The 24,905-nt window shown below is 48.5% G+C and overlaps 9 protein-coding genes across 9 annotated transcripts; 4 read left to right on the forward strand and 5 right to left on the reverse strand.

The window, feature by feature from the left end:
* Nucleotides 1–302: 302 nt before the first annotated feature.
* N7516_009594 (Zn(II)2Cys6 transcription factor domain-containing protein) lies at nucleotides 303–2,768 on the forward strand (the record flags this gene model as incomplete). Its single annotated transcript, XM_057222313.1, has 2 exons — nucleotides 303–377; nucleotides 432–2,768. The coding sequence occupies 2 exons, from the start codon at nucleotides 303–305 to the stop codon at nucleotides 2,766–2,768; spliced, it is 2,412 nt and encodes an 803-aa protein (XP_057069534.1).
* A 511-nt stretch (nucleotides 2,769–3,279) lies between these two features.
* N7516_009595 (uncharacterized protein) lies at nucleotides 3,280–4,466 on the reverse strand (the record flags this gene model as incomplete). Its single annotated transcript, XM_057222314.1, has 2 exons — nucleotides 3,280–3,626; nucleotides 3,749–4,466. 2 exons carry the CDS (start codon nucleotides 4,464–4,466, stop codon nucleotides 3,280–3,282), a joined length of 1,065 nt encoding a protein of 354 aa, XP_057069535.1.
* A 466-nt stretch (nucleotides 4,467–4,932) lies between these two features.
* On the reverse strand, nucleotides 4,933–6,478 carry N7516_009596 (cytochrome P450; the record flags this gene model as incomplete). Its single annotated transcript, XM_057222315.1, has 2 exons — nucleotides 4,933–5,075; nucleotides 5,122–6,478. 2 exons carry the CDS (start codon nucleotides 6,476–6,478, stop codon nucleotides 4,933–4,935), a joined length of 1,500 nt encoding a protein of 499 aa, XP_057069536.1.
* Nucleotides 6,479–7,466: 988 nt separating this feature from the next.
* On the forward strand, nucleotides 7,467–9,331 carry N7516_009597 (uncharacterized protein; the record flags this gene model as incomplete). Its single annotated transcript, XM_057222316.1, has 7 exons — nucleotides 7,467–7,610; nucleotides 7,662–7,732; nucleotides 7,779–7,892; nucleotides 7,944–8,026; nucleotides 8,074–8,475; nucleotides 8,523–8,848; nucleotides 8,897–9,331. The coding sequence occupies 7 exons, from the start codon at nucleotides 7,467–7,469 to the stop codon at nucleotides 9,329–9,331; spliced, it is 1,575 nt and encodes a 524-aa protein (XP_057069537.1).
* A 1,304-nt stretch (nucleotides 9,332–10,635) lies between these two features.
* N7516_009598 (uncharacterized protein) lies at nucleotides 10,636–12,142 on the forward strand (the record flags this gene model as incomplete). The annotated part of the gene is made up of 5 exons (XM_057222317.1): nucleotides 10,636–10,869; nucleotides 10,926–11,030; nucleotides 11,085–11,309; nucleotides 11,386–11,528; nucleotides 11,611–12,142. Coding segments are annotated over 5 exons (1,239 nt in total), but the record flags the coding sequence as incomplete, so codon positions are not given.
* A 170-nt stretch (nucleotides 12,143–12,312) lies between these two features.
* Nucleotides 12,313–15,127, reverse strand: N7516_009599 (uncharacterized protein; the record flags this gene model as incomplete). Its single annotated transcript, XM_057222318.1, has 12 exons — nucleotides 12,313–12,844; nucleotides 12,897–13,020; nucleotides 13,070–13,089; nucleotides 13,141–13,240; nucleotides 13,291–13,306; nucleotides 13,362–13,485; nucleotides 13,543–13,873; nucleotides 13,939–14,050; nucleotides 14,114–14,129; nucleotides 14,196–14,663; nucleotides 14,896–14,954; nucleotides 15,032–15,127. 12 exons carry the CDS (start codon nucleotides 15,125–15,127, stop codon nucleotides 12,313–12,315), a joined length of 1,998 nt encoding a protein of 665 aa, XP_057069539.1.
* A 298-nt stretch (nucleotides 15,128–15,425) lies between these two features.
* On the reverse strand, nucleotides 15,426–17,596 carry N7516_009600 (uncharacterized protein; the record flags this gene model as incomplete). Its single annotated transcript, XM_057222319.1, has 11 exons — nucleotides 15,426–15,639; nucleotides 15,695–15,730; nucleotides 15,783–15,847; nucleotides 15,905–16,002; nucleotides 16,052–16,073; nucleotides 16,135–16,402; nucleotides 16,460–16,645; nucleotides 16,699–16,751; nucleotides 16,807–16,869; nucleotides 16,924–17,021; nucleotides 17,077–17,596. 11 exons carry the CDS (start codon nucleotides 17,594–17,596, stop codon nucleotides 15,426–15,428), a joined length of 1,623 nt encoding a protein of 540 aa, XP_057069540.1.
* A 757-nt stretch (nucleotides 17,597–18,353) lies between these two features.
* N7516_009601 (putative alpha-glucosidase) lies at nucleotides 18,354–20,894 on the forward strand (the record flags this gene model as incomplete). The annotated part of the gene is made up of 1 exon (XM_057222320.1): nucleotides 18,354–20,894. One exon carries the CDS (start codon nucleotides 18,354–18,356, stop codon nucleotides 20,892–20,894), a length of 2,541 nt encoding a protein of 846 aa, XP_057069541.1.
* A 2,260-nt stretch (nucleotides 20,895–23,154) lies between these two features.
* On the reverse strand, nucleotides 23,155–24,781 carry mfsA (glucose-inactivated glycerol proton symporter STL1; the record flags this gene model as incomplete). Its single annotated transcript, XM_057222321.1, has 2 exons — nucleotides 23,155–23,568; nucleotides 23,621–24,781. The coding sequence occupies 2 exons, from the start codon at nucleotides 24,779–24,781 to the stop codon at nucleotides 23,155–23,157; spliced, it is 1,575 nt and encodes a 524-aa protein (XP_057069542.1).
* Between the last annotated feature and the right edge of the window lie 124 nt (nucleotides 24,782–24,905).

The following is a 24,905-nucleotide window of genomic DNA, read 5'->3' on the forward strand; positions in this document are numbered from 1 at the left end:
CTGAGGGTAGTATCTCATCAAACACAATGGCTGAAGTAGACTCGAATTATAGTTCCACTGGACCGAAAATGAATGATATGTATCAAGTGTCGCCCTATGGACGGATGATGCTAGCTCCCCCACTTTTTCCCCCACCCCAAAAAACTCACTCCGCACTCCGCAGTTCACGTGTTCCCCTGGGGAAATTTGAAATATCATATTCCTGAACACTCTTTTCGTACTTTTCTACATATTGGGGTGACACACATTTATTATTTTTGACAGATACAGCTGACCACCAGTAATACAATCAATATCTTAGTATGGAAGACTCTCGTCGACGTCAGCTTCATAGCTGTGATCCTTGTCGCAAGGGCAAAAGAGGCTGCGACGCACCTGTTCGTTAATATGTTCCCGCATCATCAACAGTGAATGCTGACTTCGCTAATCAGAAAGAAAGACAAGAAAGCGAATTCAGTGCTTGCTCCAACTGCACGCGATGGAAAAAGGAGTGCACATTCAATTGGATCTCTTCAAAACACGTGGACTCGAGAGGGAGTCGGAAACGAATCAAGACCAACACCACAAGCCCAACGATCATACGCTCTGACAACGACGCTCTTGATGAGATACTGCGCTCTGTGCAAACGCATCCGGCCAATCTCGGAGGATTGCTAAGCCCTCCCGAAATCTCAGATTATCCCTCGTCATCCTCTTCGCACCCGGAACATCACTTTCTCGAGTCATTCCAACCCAATAATCCAAGTAGCGATCAGCCTCAGTTATCTCCTTGGACGATGGATATCCCATATGATTTGCAACTAAGTAGTTCAAATCCACTTGCATCTCCAGACTCTTCCGTGGAATCGGACGCACAGTGTGAGGTTCTGAATCTGGCACCAAGCTTTGCCGAGAGCACCTACGACTTGTCACCGCAACATGAATATGCACCCAGCTCTCATCTCATACCAACGGTTCCAGCGTGGAAACAGGGTCAAGACAAACAAACACCAGAGTCTGCGTCTGATCGTAATTCAAACCCAGAGTTTCAATGGAGCTTCTGTATCGCTTCCGAAAATACAGCCAAGCAAAGCGCTCGTGCAACAATGTCACGCAACCTGGTCCGCATATACCACGACAGCATGGAGAATGCTTTGTCATGTTGGTTGACAGAGCACAACTGCCCTTACAGCGACTCAATCAGCCAGGTGGTTCCTCACCGGGAGATGAAAGCCTGGGGACCGAGTTGGTCAAACAGGATGTGTATTCGGGTTTGTCAGTTGGATCGTGTGTCATCATCAATACGGGGCAGAGCTTTAAGCGCGGAGGAAGATACGAAGGCGGCTCGAGCACTTCATCTGGCCATTATGTCGTTTGCATCGCAGTGGACTCAACATGCGCAGAAGGGCACTGGTGCGACGATTCCATCGGCAATCGACCATGATGAGAGATCAATCCGAGAAAAAGTGTGGAACGAAGCACGCCAGGCTTTGGAGCATTCGAGCCACATTCCCTCTTTTCGTATCGCCTTCGCAAACATTATTTTCTCTTTAACGCAAAGTCCTCTGGACAAAGGACAGGACGCAACCTTGGGCGAGCTTCTGGAGAATGATCGTGCGCCAATATTCCTAGAAACGGCCAACCGCCAAATTTTCACTTTTCGGCGCAAGTTCACAAGACTGCAGCGAGAGGCTGCTCCCAAAGTGAGAGAGCTTGGGAGAGGTTCGATAGACTCGACAACGGGAAGCGTTCCACAGATTTCAGAACCTCCACAATTCGATCCACTCCTGACTAGCCAAGAACACCGCACAACGCTAGATCTCATGTTTTGGCTAGGCGTTATGTTTGATACCCTAAGTTCTGCGATGTATCAGCGTCCATTAGTGGTATCAGATGAAGATAGTCAAGTTACATCGGCCTCACCGTCAATAGCTGATCGCGGAGATCAAATTGACCTTGATCACTGGGATATTACAGCAAGCAAGGTACGTGGGAAAAATGATGTGTGGGGTGATTTATTCCTTCGTTCTGCGATAGAACGTCAGGGATCGAACGAAGACCAGCCGAGGTGGCCATGCTCCTACGAAGAAGCCGCATCCATACTTTCAGAAGCGACTCCCGTGAAAGTGCTGCTGTATCGTCGAGTAACACAGCTCCAAACTCTGGTTTACCGAGGCGCAAGTCCCGATCATATTGAAAAGGTCGTGCAGAAAACGCTGTCAGTATGCCAACACTGGGATTCCATATACCAGAACTTCATGGTCGATTGCGTCAATAATCACGAATTGCTTCCTTCTCGCATTCAGTCGTGGTACGTCATCCTCGACGGCCACTGGCATCTCGCTGTGATGCTTTTGGCAGACGTGCTAGAGAGCATTGACAAATGCATGCTCGGCTCCGATGTTGCACGTGAGGCTCGACAAGCTACAGACTTGGTTGCCACGCTTCGAACAAATAATGCCTTGGCAGTCGGCGGACTTGCCCGGGCTTCAATACAAGGGCAAGATTCCTTCATGAACCGTCATTTCCATGATTCTCTCAGTGAAGTGGCCTTCCTAGTTGAACCGTGGACGGCCGTGTTGATCCATTGCTTTGCCAAGGCGGGGTATATCTTACTGGAGAGTTTGGATATTTCGGGAGATCAAAATGTGTATACTGAGTGCGTACGGCAGAATTGCGAGTTCTTGATCCGTGCGCTTCAGTATCTTGGAAGAAAGTCCGACATGGCCTTTTTGGTAGCTCGGAGTTTGTTAAGGTCTTTGGAATCAAAACTTGCCTTGGTATCTTGAGAGATCCATTGGGTACAACCCAGTTCTATATCAGATACGGGGTATATTACCCAGAAGATCATGAGACTGTCAATTGGCGATCCAGCCTGTCCTACGGGCTCTGTGGTAAAGGCACTTTTCCGCAGGGTGACATATGCGCTAGCTGGCTAAGATTCAGCTTAAGTTTGGTCCATGTTCGAAATCCCCCTGCTGTTGGGAATTTTCATGTTATATCGGGTTACCATACACACCCGCACCTATTACTGTCAATGTATTGTAATACTTTGGTACTTTTCATATCCCTAGTGGGTGATGGATTCAATTGAATGCTAGCCAATTCAACCCGAGGCCATTATACTCTACTATATATATATATATAACACATACTACATGTCCTACGTGGAGGAAAGTTTCATGCAAGTCCCTCGTATACACAAGTCTCCTCTCCCGGATGGAAAATGACAAGGAAGACTACTCACGGACAAAGTGATATAATTCGAAGAGACCTACTGATCAAGCTTGACAAATACTCTTAAGGCCCAGTCCATCCAGTACGCTTTAGCCAGTCTTCAAAGCTACTGGCAGTAAGACCAAGATCCTCCCAAGAAGGATCCTCGGTCGGATCAAGGGCCCCATAGCAAATCTTGTCATCAGGCATGATTGAGGCCCATTCCATCATTTGCCGAATGTCTTCTTTGAATCCAGGCCCGACTACTTCCGACGCCATATCAGCCCACTCATCCAAGGTACTCGGCGAATAAATCGCCTGATGACCCGTGACGCGCGTAAAAATAGTTGCAAAATCTTGCATGCGCATCTTGGGCGCTGCTACAACGTAGTTTTTATTCTTTGTTTTCGAAACTCCGAGTGCAAAGACCCCTAGAGCGCTGTCAGCTTTCGGTCACTAGTTTGCCAAGCTATATATATTCCGATACTTTGAGCTACAAAGTCGATGGCGAGGTGATAGAAAGGCGGTTGGGTTAGAGAAAATAACAACTTACTGGCTGCAAATATACCCATGTCATGTACCGGATCTAGCCACTGCACAAACTTGTCACCGGGAATCGGCGGACAAAAACGGACGACCCCATTTCCGCGACGACAGTACTGGGGCCAGTTTAGGTTTGTAAGAAAGAATCCTGTCAGGTAATTCACATAAACATTAGTTGTATGTTCGAAGCTGCTTTGTCTTGGAATAGACAAACCTGGAAGGAGACAAGTAACAGCAGCTAAGTCAAGCTTGGCCCATTGTTCAATTATATATTTATTATCCATGTGAAAGAGTTTCTCGAAGCGGCCGCCTGTAACTTGCTTCATATTAGGCAAGCTGCTAAAAACGAAGTGTTGTATTTCGCAGAGTTTCGCAGCAGATATGATGTTCAAACCAGCTTGAAGTTCATGCTTCATATCCTCTTCCGTCTCAATTCTCTGGGGACTGTGTTCGCTAGTAACTGCAAACACGCCATATGCCTCCGAAAAAGCATTGTTGAGGCTATCGAGGTCATAAACGTCGCCCGTGATGAGACTGAGACGCTCATCCGGGGTTTGGTAGTCTTGCAGCAATTGTCTAGCAGCAGGAGATTTGGTGTCTCGTGTAACAGCACGGACGAGACATGTTTCCAAACCCGGCTCGCGAAGAAGACATTCGACTACGCCTCTGCCTTGATGACCTGTAGATCCTAGGACGACAATCGTTCGAGGCTGCTCTTCCGGCTGCATGCCGAATATCTACAGTTAGAGGATCAAGGGAGTACTTCTTGATGTGACTAAATTGAGTTCAATTTTAAAAACGTGAGAACCCCTATACTTGAGTTTATATATAATCACCTTTTCGGTTCGTGACAAATGCAACAAGGATGTCTCCGAAGAGCAGAGAGTCGGGTGAATTATTGGGCCGATGCACAGCAATTGGTGACTTCCCTTACATAATCTACAGGGTTGATGGTGAGCAACTAGTTAACTAATTGCATTGCGCAGTATGTTGGTTATTCGTTTCTGGGAGACTGCTGTAACATCGGTTCGACCCGGCACCCTATGCCAGCATCTATCTTTACTGCTCTGACAATCGGAAGTTGCAGAGGGAGAAGTCGATATTGTGGCCAAGACCCTTGGTAAGATATGAGATAACCAAATAGTCACAGGAAATGCTTTTCATTACTTTTGATACTATCATGACGGCATCGCATCATTCCTCGACCGGGGTAAACTTCAGCATCAGCTTCCGCCCGCGCGGCAGCGAAATAAACGCGTAGTCCTGCTCGATGCCCTCGTCATCCACGATGGATGTCGTGTAATTTGAGTACACAGCCGCCATTACCAATTTGATTTCTGCACCATTAGTCTCTTCTCCAAAACCCATACATGGGAGACATACCTTGCAATGCGAAATTACTCCCCAGACACATGCGTCCACCGCTCCCGAACGGCCAGAACAACCGCCTCATATCGTGAATCTTGTCGCCTGGGTCGATCCACCGTTGTGGTAGCCATTCTAACGGGCGAGGGTACACATCGCTGATGCGATGGAGGGAGTAGGACGTTGAACTAACCCTCACGCCGCCTGGGATATTGTCATACCCGTGTAGGGAAGTCCCTTTTTCTGTAGTGGGGGTGACGCGGGGGAGTTGAGCTGGGGCTGGGGAGTGAAGACGGAGGGTCTCCCGGACCATAGCGTCCAACAGGGGGAGAGCGTCGATAGCGGAAGGTGAGGGGAGAGGATTCTCTCCGTCCATCTCTAGGTCTCGGAGAGACGGAGACAAGGTGAGTAGTTCCTTTCGCAGCTTGGCCTGAAGCGCCGGATGTTGCGACAGCTCCCACATCATGTAGGTGAAGGTGATACCTGAGGTTTCGTGACCTGCGACCAGGTGGTCAAGCAGTTCAGAGGCGATTGCTAGGTTAAGCGGACGCTGATCGTGTTCTTTCTGAGCGAGGAGGCTCTGGCGCAGCTGGTAATAGACGACCGGGTTCGTGGATGGTAGTTTCCCCTCATCACTGAAGATCTTCTGTGTTTTCGACGCCTCTATCCGGGTACAAAATTCTAGGCACCACGCCTCAATAAAACCCATATACCGGTCATCCCGACTCAAATACTTGAACTGCTCATACTCCTCTAACCATATCTTCCACTCGGGGATATTAAACAAATACCTCGTTCCTTCCCTCAATCCAAAGAGGAAAGAGGAGGTAAAGTCCATCCCAACTGCCTGAAAGAGCGGCAGCACATTCAACACCTCTCCACCCTCTCCAGCGGTCTTGAGGATAGGCATAAGCCTGTCCCGCAGAATAACTTTCGAGATCGTGCGCAGATCACCAGATTCCTGGAGGAATGACTTGGAGTAGATCTTACTCAGCATGCGCTTCTGGTGCGCGTGCGGCGCATTGTGCGTCATGCCGACCAAGTTTTCGGTGTTGAAATTGACAAAGACATCGTTGTAGAAGGCGTGTTTTTCAAATGCGCCCGTATATATTACCCTCAAGCCATGGAGAGAATTGACGCTCAGCTCTTTCGGTCCGAGACGAACGATAGGGCCGTGCTTTTGATGCAGGGCGTAGATGGTGAGCACTTCCGTCCCTGTGCTGCGCTTGCGGTCGATCCAGCGGCCGGATAGTGGGGAGGTGAAATGGGCATTGGGGATAGAAGATAGGGGAGAGAGGAAGTAAGGGTTTATAACATAGTGGTATATGAGGTAGGAGGTGAGGATGAGGAGGGCGAGGGGAATGAGGGGGATCATGGTGATGAGTGAGGGTAAAGAGAAAGAAGACAAAATGCCAATCAGGCGACGATTATTTCAATTGATAGTCCCAGCCTGTGTTCTCATGCAAGGAGTCTCGTCCCCACCAAAGCAATTTGGATAGCAGAATATCCGTAGTACCGTACAACATATGGGCTAGTATTGAGGAAGCCAATCATTGATTTCTGAATTGATTAAGCAAAAAAAAGGGAGTACTCCATACAACATACAGAGACCAACGTGATATTCCGAGCAGGTCGATAGGTAGGTGCTCCCGATGTACCGGACTGTCCGTTTGTCGCTGAATCAACAGATTAGCGTTCCACAGGTGGTAACGTACAGTCAAACGCCGCTAATTTGAATTGCCGAATGAACCTTGGAAGAAAAGGTAATTTGTTGTCGGATTTTTGTTAAGAAAAATAAATATTGGCTGTGTATAATTAGATTGTGTTAGGCCCAGGGGGGCTAAGTGGTAATAAAGGGGCTTGGCACCCAAAATTATATACAACGTGCTAGTTATAAACTTATGCAATGGGCATAAGTTAATTAATTTTGGCGAGCAAAATTGGACTATCGAGTCAAGATAGTCCAATAGTATTAAGGAGATCAAATGTCCAAATCAACTGGATTTATTGTACCACACCATATATATGTTGTAGGCCTCTGGCGTGGCAATACCAACAAACAGTGGAGCCACTATCAACACGAGACATCCCTAGTTCACACTAACCTACACGATGCTGAAACCATACTCGTGTCCTGCTCCAGAGTTCCACACCTTCCTTCGGCAAGACCGCAGATTCTGTTCGAGGCCAGCTGGAACCCGGACCTGCTCCACTGTCGACTAGATGCGCCGGGTGGATTCCACCAGCGCCGGAGAATATTCTAACCATTGACACCCTTCTTTTATACAAAGTACCGACCCGACCTACTATTACCCCTGTCTTTTGTACTGATTATTCCCTGTTCTTGCTATCTGCATGTCAGTATGCCCTGGGATAAGGACCCTTCAACGGTCACCATGACTCTAGCAGACGAAGCCCCATCTAAAGGCCGCGTCGCGGCGAAATGGCGAGGCACTCATGCCGACCAGGCCGATATGAGCGCTCTAGGAAGAGAGCAGGTCTTGCGGGTATGTCCCCTAAGCATTATTGTGGCTAATGGATCTGTGCTGACCCTGCAGCGTAACTTCCGATACATCTCGATCGTAGGATTTGGCTGCACGCTGATCGCCACGTGGGAGGTTGTTTTGACGTATGCCATCCATTCTTAGTTCTTGGTTCAATGGCTGACTGTCTAGTTTGCTTGCGCAAGGCCTGACCGATGGAGGAACTGCCGGTCTTATTTGGGGGTTCGTGGTCGTCGCTTTTGGATTCCTTCTGGTGTTCCTGAGTCTCGCCGAGATGGCATCTATGTGAGTCTACCCATTTCCCATTTAATACTCGTATCCATGCTGACTGGGCAGGGCTCCCACATCTGGCGGACAATACCATTGGGTATCCGAGTTTGCTCCTCCTAGCTGCCAGAAATTCCTCAGCTATATCACCGGTAAATTCCCCTACCCCTCCCGCCCCATAACTAAGCTAATTATGTAGGCTGGCTGTGTGCCATGGGCTGGCAATGCGCCATCGTGTCCATTGCCTATCTGGCTGGAACTATTATTCAAGGCCTGCTGGTGTTGAACAACCCGGACTACGACTTCCAGCGCTGGCACGGCACCCTACTGGTGATCGCCATCACCTTGTTTTCGATCATATTCAACACCTTCCTGGCAAAGCGACTTCCCTTCGTGGAGGTGCTGATTCTGATTCTGCATGTGTGCGGCCTGTTCGCCATCATAATTCCGCTGTGGGTCCTTGGTCCTCGCCGCAGCGCGAAGCAAGTGTTTACCGAATTCAACAACGGCGGAGACTGGAACAGCTCCGGGACTGCCACACTCGTTGGATTCTCGACCACCATCACGGCGCTGATTGGATATGATTGTGCAGTGCACATGTGTACGTGACCCTCTCTAAAATTGATGAACTTGGCTAATAGTATGTAGCCGAGGAAATCAAAGATGCGTCTGAGACTCTGCCAAAGGCCATGATCACATCTGTCTGTGTGAATGCCGCCTCCGGTTTCGTGATGCTGGTGACGGTTTGCTTCACGCTAGGCGACATTGAGGACATCCTGGCCACTCCAACAGGGTACCCGTTCATGCAGGTGTTCTACAACGCGACGGAAAGTCTGCCGGGGACGAATACCATGACCGCCATTATAGTGCTGACCCTAACGGCCAGCACAATCACAGAAGTCGCAACAGCATCACGCCAGTTGTGGTCCTTCGCGCGTGATCGTGGCCTTCCTTTCTCCGAATTCTTTGGATATGTACGTCCTCCCTTCTTCCCCCTAGTTTGACCACACTAACAGGACTAGGTAAACCCCAGCTGGAACATCCCCTTGAATGCCGTGATGGTCTCCCTGGTAGTGACAATTCTCTTGTCGCTCATCAACATCGGCTCCACAACCGCGCTTCTCGCCATCGTGACCCTGACCATCGGCGCAATGATGTCCTCGTATATCATCACGATTGCCTGCGTGCTACTCAAGCGTATCAGAGGCCAACCCCTTCCCCCACACAAATGGACGCTTGGCCGTTTTGGCATGGCGATCAATATTGGGGCGCTGTGCTTCCTGTGCCCGGTGTTTGTGTTCGCCTTCTTCCCGCTCACATCGACAGTGGAGCCAGACACTATGAATTGGTGCGCAGTGATGTACGGTGGAATTCTGATCATTGCGGTGGTGTATTATGTGTTGCGAGGACGGCACCATTACATCCCACCTGTGGCGCTGGTGAAGCGAGAGATGTAACCTCTATCCACTTGTATAATTGTTACGTTATAGATAGATAAAAAGTAATTCGATATACCTATAGTTAGAAAGAAGAATGACATATTCGGACGATAATAATGCAGGGTCACAGTGTTTGGTACAACTATCGTTAAGTTCAAGACATGGTGGAGCGATTGGCATGAATATCACAAGTGTCCCGACCGGTCGGTGAACATTCGTAGCTTCGAAAATTCTTTAAAATTCTCTTTAGATATCTTCGACAAAGTTAATTCAGGAGTTAATATGTTCCAAGGTTGTAAAGTCTAGATATTACATAACGAGCATAAGCCAAAGAGATTCATAACTGAAACATGGTAGTATGCATTACATACATTTAGCCTCGTGCACCGGATCTTTCCGACTTGGCATGGCTGAGTTAGGCACTGGATCTATTAAATCAGAATTATAAGGTCGTGGGCATAAGCTGGTAATATTTTAATTTATTATAGGTACCTAGGTACCTAGGTAGGTACCCAGGTAGGTATTAAGGTGGTGAAGCGTAAGCTCGACGGTTATACTTTAAGTGGAAGTGTCCCAAGGTTTCAGGTCCCCTATAGCCCCATATACCTAATTAGGTATAGTTAGGTAGTAGCCCCATATAAGAGCCCCATAGACTGAACTCTCTGCCGCCGATCATGTGTTAATAAAACTCGCAAGGTGGTCTCGCAAGGTGGTCCAGTCGACCTGGCCACTCTCTCTGATTGGATGCTAGTGCTAGTTAGGGCCGGTTATCTTCATGTGGTAGAGGGGCTTCTCGGTGGAGCTACCGTAAGCGGAAAACTTTCGGCCCCCGTTCGGCCCTATATACCCACACACGTTGACATTGGCTGGCTACCAGAACGATCACACTCAGCTAATAAATAGCTCAATTTAACTTAATTTATCCTGCGGCGTTGGATTGTGGTCCAGCTCTGGAAGACTCGAAAAAAATCGACATACAACATGCTCAATCGGGAAGTAGCACACGTGGACCTGTTTTATATCAGCTCTACAGCCATATATTCTCTATCGGAGGTTTATTAGAATAAAAGAATTAGAGATTGAGGGAATATATAGATTCTAATTCTATTTAATGAGATTGAAATTGGGGGTCTCCCAGAGATCAAGTGTGTCGAGTCTACGGAGTACCCGAATTGCTAACCCTAAATATATGATCCTTGCTAGCTCTTAGGTCCCTGAATTTCAGTTGCCGGAGCTGCCTGGTCACGATCCATGGAATTGACATCATGATTGTCGATTATTGTTCTTTTCCATTTCATATTAGAACATTTCTTGCTTTAGATTTCCAACACACAGACCATCATCGAGTTTCGGTGCGGCAATGGCCATCAAAGTGCCCCCCCGGCCAGTCGCCGCCTTTCGAGACGGTAGACGACAAGCATCATGGCGGTATTATTATCATCACCGCCGCTATCTGTCTGGTGATCTCGCTGGTCTGTCTCCTGATCCGGGTGTACGTGCGGATATTCCTCAATCCACCATGGGGACCAGACGATATCATCCTATTAGGCGCGACGGTACGCAATCAAGAGAAATTGACCTCTCATATAAATGGTGCTAATGGCATAGTTAGATATCTGCTATTGTTGAGTCAATCATCATTTTTCATGCCGCGAGCATCGGCTTCGGGACAGACATATCGCTACTCACTGAGACGGCCGTTGATCGCATACAAAATGTATTCATTACCCAACACCACGCCCAGTTGCATATAAATAACTAACAAACATAGTCCCTCCTTGGTGTCGACATTCTCTACCTTTTGACTCTCTACCTCTCGAAATGCTGCATCATTGCCATCTACTTGCGCTTGACGCCCCGCAAGCGCCACAAGAGCATCCTCTGGGCGACGTTCGGGCTCAGCACAGCGTGGATTATCGCGTCGGTGCTAGCTATTGCAGTAAACTGCGAAGCGAACAAACCGTGGATTGTACCCGGCGAGCAATGTCATCACCTGGTATGTCTACAATTGCAGAAGAGCCACCAGAGACAAAATATACGGGTATGAAATGGGATATACTAACTGCAAAAAGTTCCCCCGTTGGCAAGCAATCGCCGCGCTCGACATCTCGACCGAGCTCTTACTATTCATTTTCTGCATTGCCCTCATATGGGGTCTACAGATGCACATTACACATAAAATGGTGATCATGATATCGTTCGCCGCGAGATTACCGTACGTCCCTCTTCCCTCTTCCACTTCCCAAATGCCCATCCCAACCCCTATTGCATGGAACTAATACATTTCTAACCCATAGATTGATAATATTTTCCGGCCTCCGCCTCTCCAACCTCAAAGAATACACAACCATCAAAAACCCCACTTTCACCGCAATCCGCCACACGGTCTTCACCCAGCTCCACCTCAACTATGCCCTGATAGCATGCACAGTCTTCTGTCTGCGCCCCTTCATGAACGCCCTCACAACCCATTACGGCACAGCCGGTGACTCCAATCTGGGTAGTAGTAGTGGCGGGTACGGGTACGGGTATGGGTCGAGGAGACGGGGCAATACAGACCCCTACACGTCGGGGCGGTCGCAGGATTATGAGATGGGGACTGTGAAAGGACGGTCCGGGCGCCGACAGAGTGGCTTGTTCAAACAGAGGCCGCATTTGGGCGATGGGGTGGAGAATGGGACGGTTGTTTGTGAGGTTGCGGGGCCGTCGCGTTCGGGGGAGGGAAGGTCCGAAGGGGATAGAGGCAGTATGCGCAGTGGCAGTGATGGGAGTACGAAAATGATTATTCGGAAGGATGTGGAATATTCTGTCTCTGTTGGGCATTCATAGATCTTTTTGCTTCGGATCAAATACACCGTCCTAATACCCTGTTGTCCGCTATATATGTAGTACTAAGAATTTAGGACTCCTTCGGAATCGAGACTAGCGGTGTCGATGGTTATAGCTTGTCGCCTATATCACCCAGTTTTCCATAAAAATTTGAGTACTAGTCTATGAAATTACATAGCCAACGAAAAATCTCCAAAGAAATCCTGCCAGGCAGTAGGAAAATAAAACAGATTAAGCCCCGGAAAGTCCCACTCGGAGACAAACTGCTCAGGGACAAACCACTGAAGATCCGCCTGAGCATCAAACAACTCCCAAAACGGTGACGTAGCCGTAGGGCCATCCGAGCTGGGTTGCTGTGTTTCCATCAGTGCACGCCCATACTTCTCAATACTGACCTTCAAGATCTGGAGATAAATATTCCCACCTCCGGACTGAGTCCCACTAGCTCCGGCTTTACTCAACTCATTGACCAGTCGATTACCTTGTTCCAGAAGTTCTTGATGCTCCTCGTCGCGCTCAGGGGTGAGGCGGGATAATTTGAGAAGCAATAGGAAGGAGAATGCGCACTTTGCCCACACGAAATCCATTGCGTATTTCAGTTTGGCGAGATAGAAGTCTGGATCGACGATTATGAGCCGGAGATGGCGGCGGGCACTTGCTTTGGCTGTGAGGAGTATTGTTCTTTCAGTGGTGGACATGGCGCTTGATAATTGTGTTAACTTATATGGAAGAAATTAGGCGGAGGAGTACTCACGCTACGTTCTCAACGCCCATGGATCGTAATGCTTTACAGTTGAGCATCATTTCTGCCCAGCATTTCTGCACCCGTAGGGCGACTAGTAGAGATGGCTTCTCTCCGGCGGCGGCAACACAACTTTCTGCAAATTGTTAGCAAGTTTTAGAGAATGATACCAATTAGTATCATACCAATGATGCGCAGCCAGTCACTACCCACTGTTAGCAAGTTCGGTAAGATACGATAGAGGTGGAAATTTTACTCGAACCACAAATCTAGCTCAATTTTCATATCATGCACGTAATCCGCGATGCTTTGCCCATCAAGCGATGTGTTTCCTCCTAGGGCATCGCCGACATTGGCTAGAGAACGTAAATTAGCATTGTATCTCAATTCATGGGGTAGATCGTACCTCGGAGAATATTTAACTAACGGTAACGATCAGTAGTACACCTTCAAATACATTTCAGGTAATTGACATACCTCAACCTGAGAGAACAACCGTAAATCCAAAACTGTCGATGATGGATGGCTAAGTAAAACCCGACAGCGGCGAGCATTCCCTTTGAGCCGAATACCAGGCGGCTTCCCACCATCAACGCGAAATCTACATTGCATCAGATTAGTCTAGTAATCCCAATACAAAATGTAAAGGTCATCTTACATATGCTCGAGAACCAAAAGCCCGAACCAAGTCCGAGCGTTCCACATAAGAGTCCTCTCCTCTTCAAGCATCTGATGTGGCAAGGCATAAGCCATATCTTCATTCTGAAGGGCAAGCCGCTGGATCAATTCATCAAAGGCCTCTTGCAATTCCAGGTCCAGGGCCATGCGAGTGGCAAATGATAAGATCAGCGAGCGTTCTGTGGAATAACAAGCAACTACGAGCATTGCTTGGACTGATTCTAGACAGTTTAGGTCCTTGTTCTGGATTATGACATTGATCCATTTCTTGAGTTCGGCGTGGAGAAGGTCGGACATTGAACCTCCGGATCCTGGAGAAGATCAGTTAGCACAAGGCCACTGTGTATAAAATAATGTACCAGGAGAGGGGATTCACTGGTCTCGACCATGCATCCAATGGTACATATTGCGTTTAGAAGGATGCTACTTCGAGATCGAACGGAATCGAAAGAATCGTATTGAGGGTCGAAGATTGGGATATATCTGTCCTTTACGATTCGCCAAACATCAGTACTTCAAGAACGCGTCTAGTAAGGGGAGATGATACATACACATCCCGCGAAGAAGCTGAAGTCGTTCCAGTCAGCCATAATTCTTAATCGCTAAATAATTTAAATCTCTGCCCATACATACGTATTGAAGTATGATACAGCACATTCAAGCGAGATGAGTCCTTTATCAATAAAGTCCGCAATGGGCTCCTCTCGAATCTCAAACCCAGATCGCTTTCTCTTGGGCGGTCTATTAATTATCTGATTAGATGCGTAGAGAGGTTGAGCCGAAGTGTCATTTGGAGAAAGGGTTGGTATGGACGGCGGCATGGACCTTTGGTATCGGTGACTATTTGCATAGCCAGCGGAGTTTGTCACAGGTATATTCGTAAATTCGCCTTGAGGGAGATCCTGCTGATGAGGATGATGAAAGCCCGAGGAACCACCATCGCCCTCGTGGCGTATGTGCTGCTGATCACCGACGTGGGTGGGAGATTGTGTTAGCTGTGATTTCGGAGTGGGTTGCGAGCGGCTATGTTGAAGCAACTCGCGAATTTCATCCAGCTGTTTTTGGAGATATTGAACCTCGGATTCGACGCCCTCTATCCGCCTAGAGGATGTCAGTATTGGCTGAGAATTGCGTAAGACACGTTCGTACTCTGAGACGGGGTCTTTCGGTATTTCGAAGAAGACACATTGTTTTTCCAATTTTTGACACCTGGTTTATCACTCTCAATGTTTAGGCTTCGTTTATATCTGCTGTCTAGGAATGTAACCCACCTTGTGCATGGCCTCTCACCATCGCATTTTACCTTCAAACGATCAGCCAAAGCCCCCGCCACGTTGAGGGTCCGATGACCTGAGCACAGACCTTCGATTGTCGACAAGCACCACAGGCTTTCTATAAATCAAAAACGTCATATATCGTTAGCGCTTGTCCGCTGTTGTAGTGTCTCAATCGGTTCAATATCGACGTACCGGAATCCGCTTTTTCCCAGTTGTTGGTGGGATAGAGTGGAGGGTCCTATCCTCTATCGCAGGGTTATACGGACTATTTCCAGGTTGGTCGGCCATGGAGAATCAGACGCTTTCTGTTTGCACCGATGATTGTCGGGGTTGACGGGAAAGGAGAAACCTGGAGAAACGCGGGGTTCGGCATTTTCTCCGAGGCGGCTATACAATCAACTTGGCCCGACGATGAACTAGTGCAGTAAAGGAAAAGCTAGGTCTTAGGTAGTTTGCTGGTGTTGCTTTGATAAAATTAATTGATATTACACTGTAAATACAATAAGTCCCAAGTTAAGGCAATTCAAACAAAGCAAAATCACAAGTCCTAACCACTATAACACGGACTCACTAAATTAGCCAATTCTTAGAAGACATAGACAAAGTCCTCATTTTGCAGGTCAGTCAGATCTTTCCACGCATTGTCATCTGCTGAGTGTTGAGGTAAATCTTCTTTGGCGTCATCGGAGACAGCTTGAATGGCCTGCATCGACTGGTCTACAATTTTAGCGTCCTTTCCGAGAGCCACCCGTCTCTTCTCATGCTTCTTGTTCAGGAAGTGCAGATATGCAGCGTTTGCCCTAAGGAGTCACAATTAGCAAAATATTTGACTACTTCAAAGTTGGTGAAACCCACCCTGTTAGACCTATCAAGACGCAAAACATCGCAAGGCTAGTCCAGCATTAGTTATTGATGCTCAAAACTTGTGTGCTCATAAACTTACTTTGAAAGAAGGCCACGACGATAAAGCGGCGCTTCATTTGTGGTATAAAGGTTCGGTCCAAGCACCTGGATAAGAGGAATGTCAGTAGGAAACCCAATGTAGAGACTCGATATGCTACATACATTACCAGCGCACTGTCCGACATACAGGATAGCGGTAGTAACCTTCTTTTTTGTCTCTCCAGCTGTGTTTCCTGCAGACCAGGAGTAGATCAGTGGGGCTAGATATGGTCAGTTGGGTCCAACTTCTGAAACGAAGTAAACGCTTACTGATAGCTGGGTACACAGAGATCTGGGTAGGACTAATTAGTATTGTTTCCAAGGTCGCATTTCCGTTTAGATTCAACACTTACAATGTAGTATCCTGCAAGTAGAGCCCCCTTGTGGGCATTGTCATGCGTAATCTGCAACAGCATCACACAACCTGCGATGGGTGGGAGACAGAGCAATCCTAAGACTGGAGCCTTCATTTTCCAGACGGTCGCTAGCCAAGCTCCTCCCATTGTGGCGACAAGTTGGACTGCACCGAAGGGAATGTTGAAAAGCATGGTATCGTACTCACTGAGGCCAAAGGACTTAATAATCAAAGGTCCGAAAGTAGTGATGCCGCCACTTGGAACACTGAAGTTCAGTTAGTAATTTCAATCTACTATACTCCTTTTACCTGGGCCAACTCACGAAATTGAGAACATTAACGCAAACCAGAACCATGATTTGGGGTCGAGCAAGGCTTCTTTTGCGTGGTCCCATTTCCACTCTTGGCTCTCGACACCCTGTTGGTTCATTCGCTGTCTTTCAATAGATAACAGTTTGTCCTCCTCTCCAAGAAACTTGGCGGACACGGGGGAATCAGGCATGAAAACACTGCGTAATACTGTGTTAGTATATACAGACAAAAGGGACAGGGTGAATCTTACACAATAACAGCAGAGAACCCAACAGTAACTAGACCGAAAAATAGGAAGATTATCTGGTCGGTGTTAGGTGTTGCTTACCTCGACAGGCAATCTCATGTTGTAACTCACCTGATAGGGTGCAAATATAGACGAACTGATGTGACCCAGTCCAAAGGCAATCAAGCTTCCAAACTTTCCTTCAGTGTCAACTTAGATGGCAAGAAAGCAACATGGGAAACAACCCACCATATTCACGACTCCGTTCATCGCATACCAAGAACTCAACCTCACAGGCTGCTCCCGACGGCGGTACCACATTTGAGTGACTGCAATGAAGGCCGGTGCTAATAAAGCGCATCGTTAGTAGGGACAGTGAAGTATAATCAGGAGACAACGAACCAATTCCAGCCTCAAAGACACCTAGAAAGATCCGGCAAGCAAGCAGCTCTCCAAAGTTTGTAGCTGCTGTCATGCACGTTAAAGCAATACCCCATAAGAGGCAAGACACAGCCAGAAATTTTGCTAGGGGTACTTTGACCAAAAGATAGGCGACCAGGGGCTGGAAAACCAATTGAGCGAGGTATATCGAACCTCCCAACCAGGAGTACTGTTGGCCATGGAGATGAGCTTTCTCGACGATTCCAAAAACTGAGGCGTATGAGATGGTCGACTTGTCGAGTTGCTGGAGGAAGTAGATTCCGAGGAGAAGAGGAAGAAGACGCAGATCGATCTTTCGAAGAACTTTGGCGTTGTTCTCAGGGGTCAGAATATTCGAATGCCCTGCCTCTTCAATGAGCTGCAGAGCCTGATCCCCTTTGGGCGGACTTCCTGTGGTATTATGGCGAGGAGGTGCTGCCCCTGACAGCTCGGGCTCAATCGTCTCCACGAACTCCTCCTGCTGGCCCTTTGGCTGTGACATTGCTAATCACTCACACAGGCACAATAAGAAAGAATAACAGACCGAGTGTCTATAGGAGGAGAATCAGTCGAGCTGAAAGGCAAAGGACAAATATAGCTAAGATATATATAGTGTAGGTTGTACATATGCGGAAACCCCGTGGGGAAGGAACTATAATAAATTCCCCGGACAAGACAATCAAACCCGAAGTGTCACAAAACAAGCGGTACGGATTTATCCTTTTTTAGCCATTAACATAGTTTCCGATGAAACTTTGTACAATCCATGCGGTCAGTTGATATGGAAACAAATGGCAAGACACGTTGCCACCCGTGGCCGTGGTCGGATGTTTTTATCCAATCACTTCACTAATACAACTACCATGAGAGGGGCGATGAGAAGAATATGAGTTATGAGAAATGCCGAGAATCGTTAGTATCGGGTTTCGGTGAGCAAAACCGAGAGAAAGATTATCGTCGGATCGACATCTGGGGCCCCGGAATGTCTTTTTGTGGGGAAAAACACGGCAATTCGGAGAGTTGCGGCAGAACCAAGTCGGGACTGGGCCTTGCACAACCTTCGTGTCTCCGCTTCTCGGTGATTATCCCCGATCTCCGATTCTATACAGGAACAATGCATCATCGGAACAGCGCGGGGTACACGATGAGATGGGACAGAGGGGAGCTCGACAAGCATTCAAATATGCCACCACATCAGGGAATATCCAGGTATTCTCTCCAGTTCCCCTGAATCAATTGCATTGTCTTTCACATTCATCATGCCTCAGAAGGAAAGCTGCCCCAAGGGCTACTCGCAAGTGCCCCAGCCCACCAGTCAAGAAGCTTCTGTCCACGTTCGAAGCAGCACAAAGAGCAAGAGTGCCTTTGATTTCACCTTCGAGGCTGTTCGCCCCAACCTATTCCGAACCACTTTCTCCTCCACCGAGCACCCTATCCCTCCCTATCCTAGTGTTACCAAGCCCGAGACCAACCTCCAAGGCGCCAATGTCTTCACCAAGGAAGATGCCTCCTCCAAAACAATCGATGTCGCCGGTGTCACTGCTTCCGTGGACTGGGAACACACCCCGGTGGTGAAATTGTCATGGGCCGGCTCTGAGAAGCCTCTACACGAGGATTTGCCGCTGCGGTCTTATGTCGCAGACGGCGAGGGTGTCGCCAGCTACTCCGTCCATGACCGCGAATGTCTCCATGTTGGGCTGGGTGAGAAGGCGGCTCCCATGGATTTGACTGGCCGTCAATTCCAACTCTCCGCCACCGACTCTTTTGGATATGATGTATACAACACTGATCCCCTTTACAAACACATCCCACTCCTGATCAAGGCTTCTGCAGAAGGATGCGTGGCTATCTTCTCGACGACCCATGGCCGCGGTCTGTGGTCTGTAGGAGCCGAGATTGATGGCTTGTGGGGACATTACAAGGTCTACCGCCAGGACTATGGTGGTATTGAGCAATACTACATTGTTGGCAAGACCATCAAGGACGTTGTCCGCTCGTATGCCGAGTTGGTGGGCTTCCCCATTCTGGTGCCCCGCTGGGCTTACGGTTATATCTCCGGTGGGTACAAGTACACCATGCTAGATGAGCCGCAAAAGGCCCATTTGGCCCTGCTGGAATTTGCGGAGAAGCTAAAGGAGCACGGGATTCCCTGCTCAGCACACCAAATGAGCTCGGGGTATTCCATTGCTGCGACCGAGCCCAAGGTTCGGAATGTCTTCACATGGAACCGGGAGCGCTTCCCAGATCCCCAGGACTGGATTACCAAGATGCACCAATACGGTATCCGACTTCTCACCAACATCAAGCCTTTCCTATTGGCTTCTCACCCGGACTTTCAGAAGCTCGTTGATGCCGGTGGCTTCTTCAAGGATGCCGAAACGGAGCCTGGTTACATGCGTTTGTGGAGTTCCGGTGGTGCTACTGGCGGCGACGGTGCGCACATTGACTTCACCTCAGCGGAGGCCTTCAAGTGGTGGTACGACGGTGTCCAGAGTCTGAAAAAGGTTGGCATTGATGGTATGTGGAATGACAACAATGAATACACCCTACCCGACGATGACTGGACCATGTCTCTCAATGAGCCCACCGTATCCGACGCCGCTGCGAAGAAGGTCAAGAACTCTGTCGGTCTCTGGGGTCGTGCGCTCCACACCGAGTTGATGGGCAAATCTTCCCACGATGCCCTGCAAGACATGGAACCCAAGCTGCGTCCCTTCGTCCTGACCCGCAGCGCTACCGCTGGAACTCTGCGCTACGCTGCATCCTCCTGGAGTGGCGACAATGTGACCAGCTGGGAAAACATGAAGGGCGCCAACGCCCTATCTCTCAACGCCGGCATGTCCCTTCTACAATGCGAAGGCCACGACATTGGGGGATTCGAAGGCCCCCAGCCCTCCCCAGAGCTCCTCCTCCGCTGGATCCAACTCGGCTGCCACGCTCCTCGCTTCGCAATCAACTGCTTCAAGACCTCTCCTAAGGACTCTACTGTCGGTGACGTCATCGAACCTTTCATGTACCCCGAAATCACGCCTCAGGTCCGGGACACCATTAAGCGTCGCTACGAAATGCTGCCCTACATCTACTCCCTTGGTCTGGAGAGCCACAAGTTCGCAACGCCGCCGCAGCGCTGGACCGGCTGGGGCTACGAGTCCGATCCCGAGGTGTGGACCAAAACCCTCAAGGCAGGGGAGGACCAGTTCTGGTTCGGAGAGACCGTGCTCGTTGGTGGAGTCTACAAAACAGGCATCGACGTCGCGAACGTCTACCTTCCCCGCAAATCCGGTGCCTTCGACTATGGCTACGTCAACATGAACGCTCCCTACCAGTACCTTGCCTCTGGGCAGTGGGCCGAGATCTCATCAGAATGGCAGAAGAGCATTGCCCTCATTGCGCGTGTTGGTGGTGCCATTGCCATCGGCAAGAGCGTGCACACCCGTGTTCCTGGCGATGAGACCGCTGCGTCAGTGGCCGTCCAGGATATCGATGATTACCGTGGTGTGGAAGTTTTCCCGCCCAAGGGAACGTCGCACGGTAAGGTCTTTGCTACGACTTGGTATGAAGATGATGGTATCTCAGTTCAGCCTGGAACTGCTGCGTACACGATTAGCTACAGCTCTACTGAGGAGAAGGTGCTTGTTAAGTTTGAGCGTGACGAGGCTGGCTTTGTGCCTGCTTGGAAGGATTTGGACATCATTTTGCACAATGGAGATCAGCGCCGTGTTGTCTCGAGTACTGGTGATGATATCGTGCTTAAGGGTACAGACTCTCGTGGTCGTGTTGTGTATACGCTCAAGGCTTAGGTCTTTGAGTTTTGCATATAGACGCGGGGATATGGATATACCGGGTTAGATTGAGAATAGATGGAATGTTTCTTATGTTTCTAGTGTGGATTCTACTATGTAGCATTGAAGCAACCAAACTGAAATACGACATATATGTATATGTTTAAAGCCCTTTGAACTGTGCATACCGCGGGGGAATGATCGCCAGGAACGATTTACACTGTACATTCAAGTTGCTTTTCTTGTAGACCCTACGGATGTGGAATTGAGCATCCTGCTGCTACAGTGTTCTCCACACCGAAGATACAATTTTTCTGAGATGAATCACGGCATCTGTCCACGAGTAAGATCATGATACGTATTACGGCGAATTACGGCGCAGTCAGTTTAAAGTGCGAGATGTTTTAAATTTCCAAGGTTCCTGCTCGAGCCGGACCGTTCCGTGCGGTAGGAACCTTGTTCAAGAGGACAGACATGTCTTAATCGTTCACAGCACACACCTGGGCAGTTTCCTGTGGCATCGTTTGGGGCTGTTCTGTTTCTCCTAATTTATATACTAACGGCTACAATTCCTGCTGGAGCTATATTCACTGAGGGCAAGAGAGTGCACCTTGAACTTCATAAGCTGGCCCAAGAGTTGCGGCGCTTCCGGATGCCACGCTAAGGTACTGGGAACGGTTGCCTGTTGTGTCACATCGCAAAGACTAACCTTGGAACTTTACAATGTCAACTGCCTTTACAAGGTACAAGGCAAGATAGGACAAGACGAGCAAGTGCTGCTCAATTGATGTCCGAGTTGGCAAATAAGGAAGTAAAGATCGGCATAATGATGCTAACCGTCTGAGTTGATTCGCCACCTTTCTTTTCCTTGGGCCGAATCTTCCCTCAAATATTCCACGAACCATGAGCAACGGAGACCAATATTCGTCCGCAGAGGAACAGCTCAGTCCTACGATAAGGCGGGAAAATGAACGCCGCAATGTCTTTGAGGACGTGGTTACAGAAGAGAGTATTTTTCCAATTTGTTGGCTCTAAAAAAGGGCATACAGAGGTCGCAAGATCAGTCATGGCTAAGGGATACGAAGATTTTGCGTTTGGTGGGGCACACCAATATCCAGTAGGCATATTGGGCCCTTGGCACGAATATATATGGAGATTTTTATACCTTCATCTTTTCAGCACAAGAGATTTGGTCGGTCGCAACAGCTTCAACGCCGAGAAATGGGTGCATACGGAGATTTGTATGTCGGGAATAGCTTCATTCTTTTGAACCTTCCAAGGTTGGATACTTTGCTTATTAAGCTCAGGTTTTGGATTTCCACCAGTCTAAAATAAGGCAGAATTCAGGCATATTCAGGCATCAACCCTGAAAAATCAAGCATTTGGTCTTTGGCCGCTCTGCCCCTTCGCACTCGGCGATAACTATCTTTGAATTCCGACGAAGGTTGATATTGCGAGCCTCCGTCTTGCATAGAATGCCCTACCAAAGGCGAGCCCCTATGACCGGTATTGGCAAAATTGACATTGGTTACATCTCTTGACAATAGTCAAAGCGATATACTTAGATGGCCCCTAGCTTGCCTCGGCTACATGAATTCTGGCCTTCGAATACATATATATATATATAATATCGAGTTGTCTCCTACTATTCTTATAATGTAATAAGTTCTATAATATACTTATCTTTAACTTAGTTATAATTCGGTCTAGTAGTATCTTAAGATGACTCTATGGCTTTATAGCTGTTTTAATAAGGCTATTTTATACTCCTACAAACCGTCATCAACTAAGTAGTGACTCTTCGCGTACGTTGCTCGAAGTAAAAACCTGACCAATATGGATTGATAACTGTATATATTTCGAGATATTTTTGGGTGCTCAGCCGTTCCTCTATCAGCTGAATTTCCCTAGCGTCCTTGTTTAAGCCTCATGTGTTCTTAGCGATGATATTCTTGAGGTTTCCATCGATGTTCATTACTGAAGGTCACTGTTGGAGCTTTTACTAGTAAAGGCTGTTATAATTTATCTTTGAACAAGTTCAAGCCAAGAAAATTGAATAACAGATTTAAATATAAAAGAGCATTCCTTGTCTTGGATATATATACACGCCAGAAGCAGTGCGATCAGTTCTATCACGGGAATATTGACATATTGACATCAAAAGACATTAACATGAACAGAACATTAAAAAACAAAAATTAGACAACATCAAGTTTCAAATATCATCACCACCTTCAGCCACAGCTATAGCCATGGCACATCGACCAAAAGAGCGCGACTATTTCTCGCGGACCTCCTCGATCTCCTGGCCACTGTCACTGCTGAGACCGAGCTCGGTCTTCTCAGGTGCACCATGGTCGTTGGTATCCAAGCCAAGGTCGCGGGACTGCTGCACAATCTCCTCGAAATTGAGCTTGGGCATGGAGCCGGCAACCCTGAACGGCATCTTGCCTTCGACGTGGGCCTTGGCGTAGATGATGTCGATCTCTTCAAGCTCACGACCGGCAGTTTCAACGTAGAAGAAGAAGCCGAAGATCAAGCCGAGGAAGTTGAAAAGTGCGAAGAAGAGGTAAACACCCCATGGGCTCTGGCCAGCGAAGAGCGGCGTGAACATGACGACGGCGAAGTTGCAGATCCAGTTGGTGCAAGTCGACGCCGCCGCACCCACAGTACGGGTACGGAGGGGGTTGATCTCGGGGGGGGTAGATCCAGGGCAGCGGCAGGAGAGTGAATGCGAAGAAAACGATGAAAAGGAAGATACCAACGGCAGCACCCTTAGCGTTGTTCTCGCTCTCCTTGATCAAGCAAGCGAATGTGATAACAAAACTGAGACCCTGACCCAAGAAACCAATCAAGTATAGGTTACGGCGGCCAACTCTCTCAATCATGAAGAAGGATGGGATAGTCGCAATGGCGTAAACGGTAGCGAAAATACCACCCATGATGAGAGATAGGTATTTCTCCATTTGCAGGTTTTCCTCGAAAAGTAGGGTTGAGTAGTAGATAGCGGCGTTACAGCCGGTGAACTGCTGGAAGAACTGGCCGGAGCAACCAATAAGAAGACGCTGGAATTCCTGGGTCTTGCCGAATGTGAATACCGCCTTCCAGCTTGACTGTGAGCTCTTCGAGGATTCCACGTCCGTCTTCAAGAAGTTGAAGTCGTGAAGGACCTTCTCGGAATCGGGCGTGGTGCCATTGAGCTTAGCGAGGACTTCACAAGCTTCCTTGTCATGTCCTCTGCTCACAAACCATGAGGGGGAATCTGGGAGCAACAAGGCACCGGTTGCCACCGTCATAGCAAACAAGATCTGAAGCGCGATAGGGAATCGCCACTGAACAGTATCAGCAGCGTGCGAGAGGCCAAAGACCACCCAGTAGGCAATAAAAGTACCACCGGCGATCATGGCACCTTCGAAACAAACCAGGAAGCCACGGTTGTGGGCACCTGAGCATTCCGATTGCCACACAGGGATCGTGGCCGTGTTCATTCCATTTCCAATGCCTGATACAACACGGCCGATGACGAACTGACCGACCTCCCAATGGCCAGTAAAGCACACCGTTGTAATCAAAGCACCAACGATCAGGATATTAGCACCCATAAAGATCAGGGTAGTGCGGCCGAGTCTGTCGCCGAAGAACATGGAGAACAAGGCGCCGAAGAAACAGCCCAGCTCATAGCAAGCTGTGATCGCACCGCGGATGACGTTGATGTAGTGTGTTTGTGCCGGAGTCGCAGGGTCGGGCATTCTAATGATCGGGAAAGAGTTTACGAACTCCTCGCCGTTGAGCAGGCCGGCCATCATGCCCTGGTTGTAGCCAAAGAGCGAGAAACCCATGACAGCGGCGATGGTGATGCTCAGGCGGAGCGACCGACCATTCAAGCCGCTGGTGGTCGTCCACATGTTGGCGGTACAAGCAAAGTACGAACCGTCAGTGTGGGGAGGCGGGGGTAAAAAAAAGTTGGGGAAGAACAAGTATGGAGAGATAACAAGGTTGGGCTCGGGGTAGAGGAATTGGCCGTCTTAT

Source organism: Penicillium verrucosum (genome assembly GCF_028828655.1).
Source record: "Penicillium verrucosum strain IBT 35672 chromosome Unknown utg000004l_segment0_segment0, whole genome shotgun sequence".
Taxonomy (NCBI): domain Eukaryota; kingdom Fungi; phylum Ascomycota; class Eurotiomycetes; order Eurotiales; family Aspergillaceae; genus Penicillium; species Penicillium verrucosum.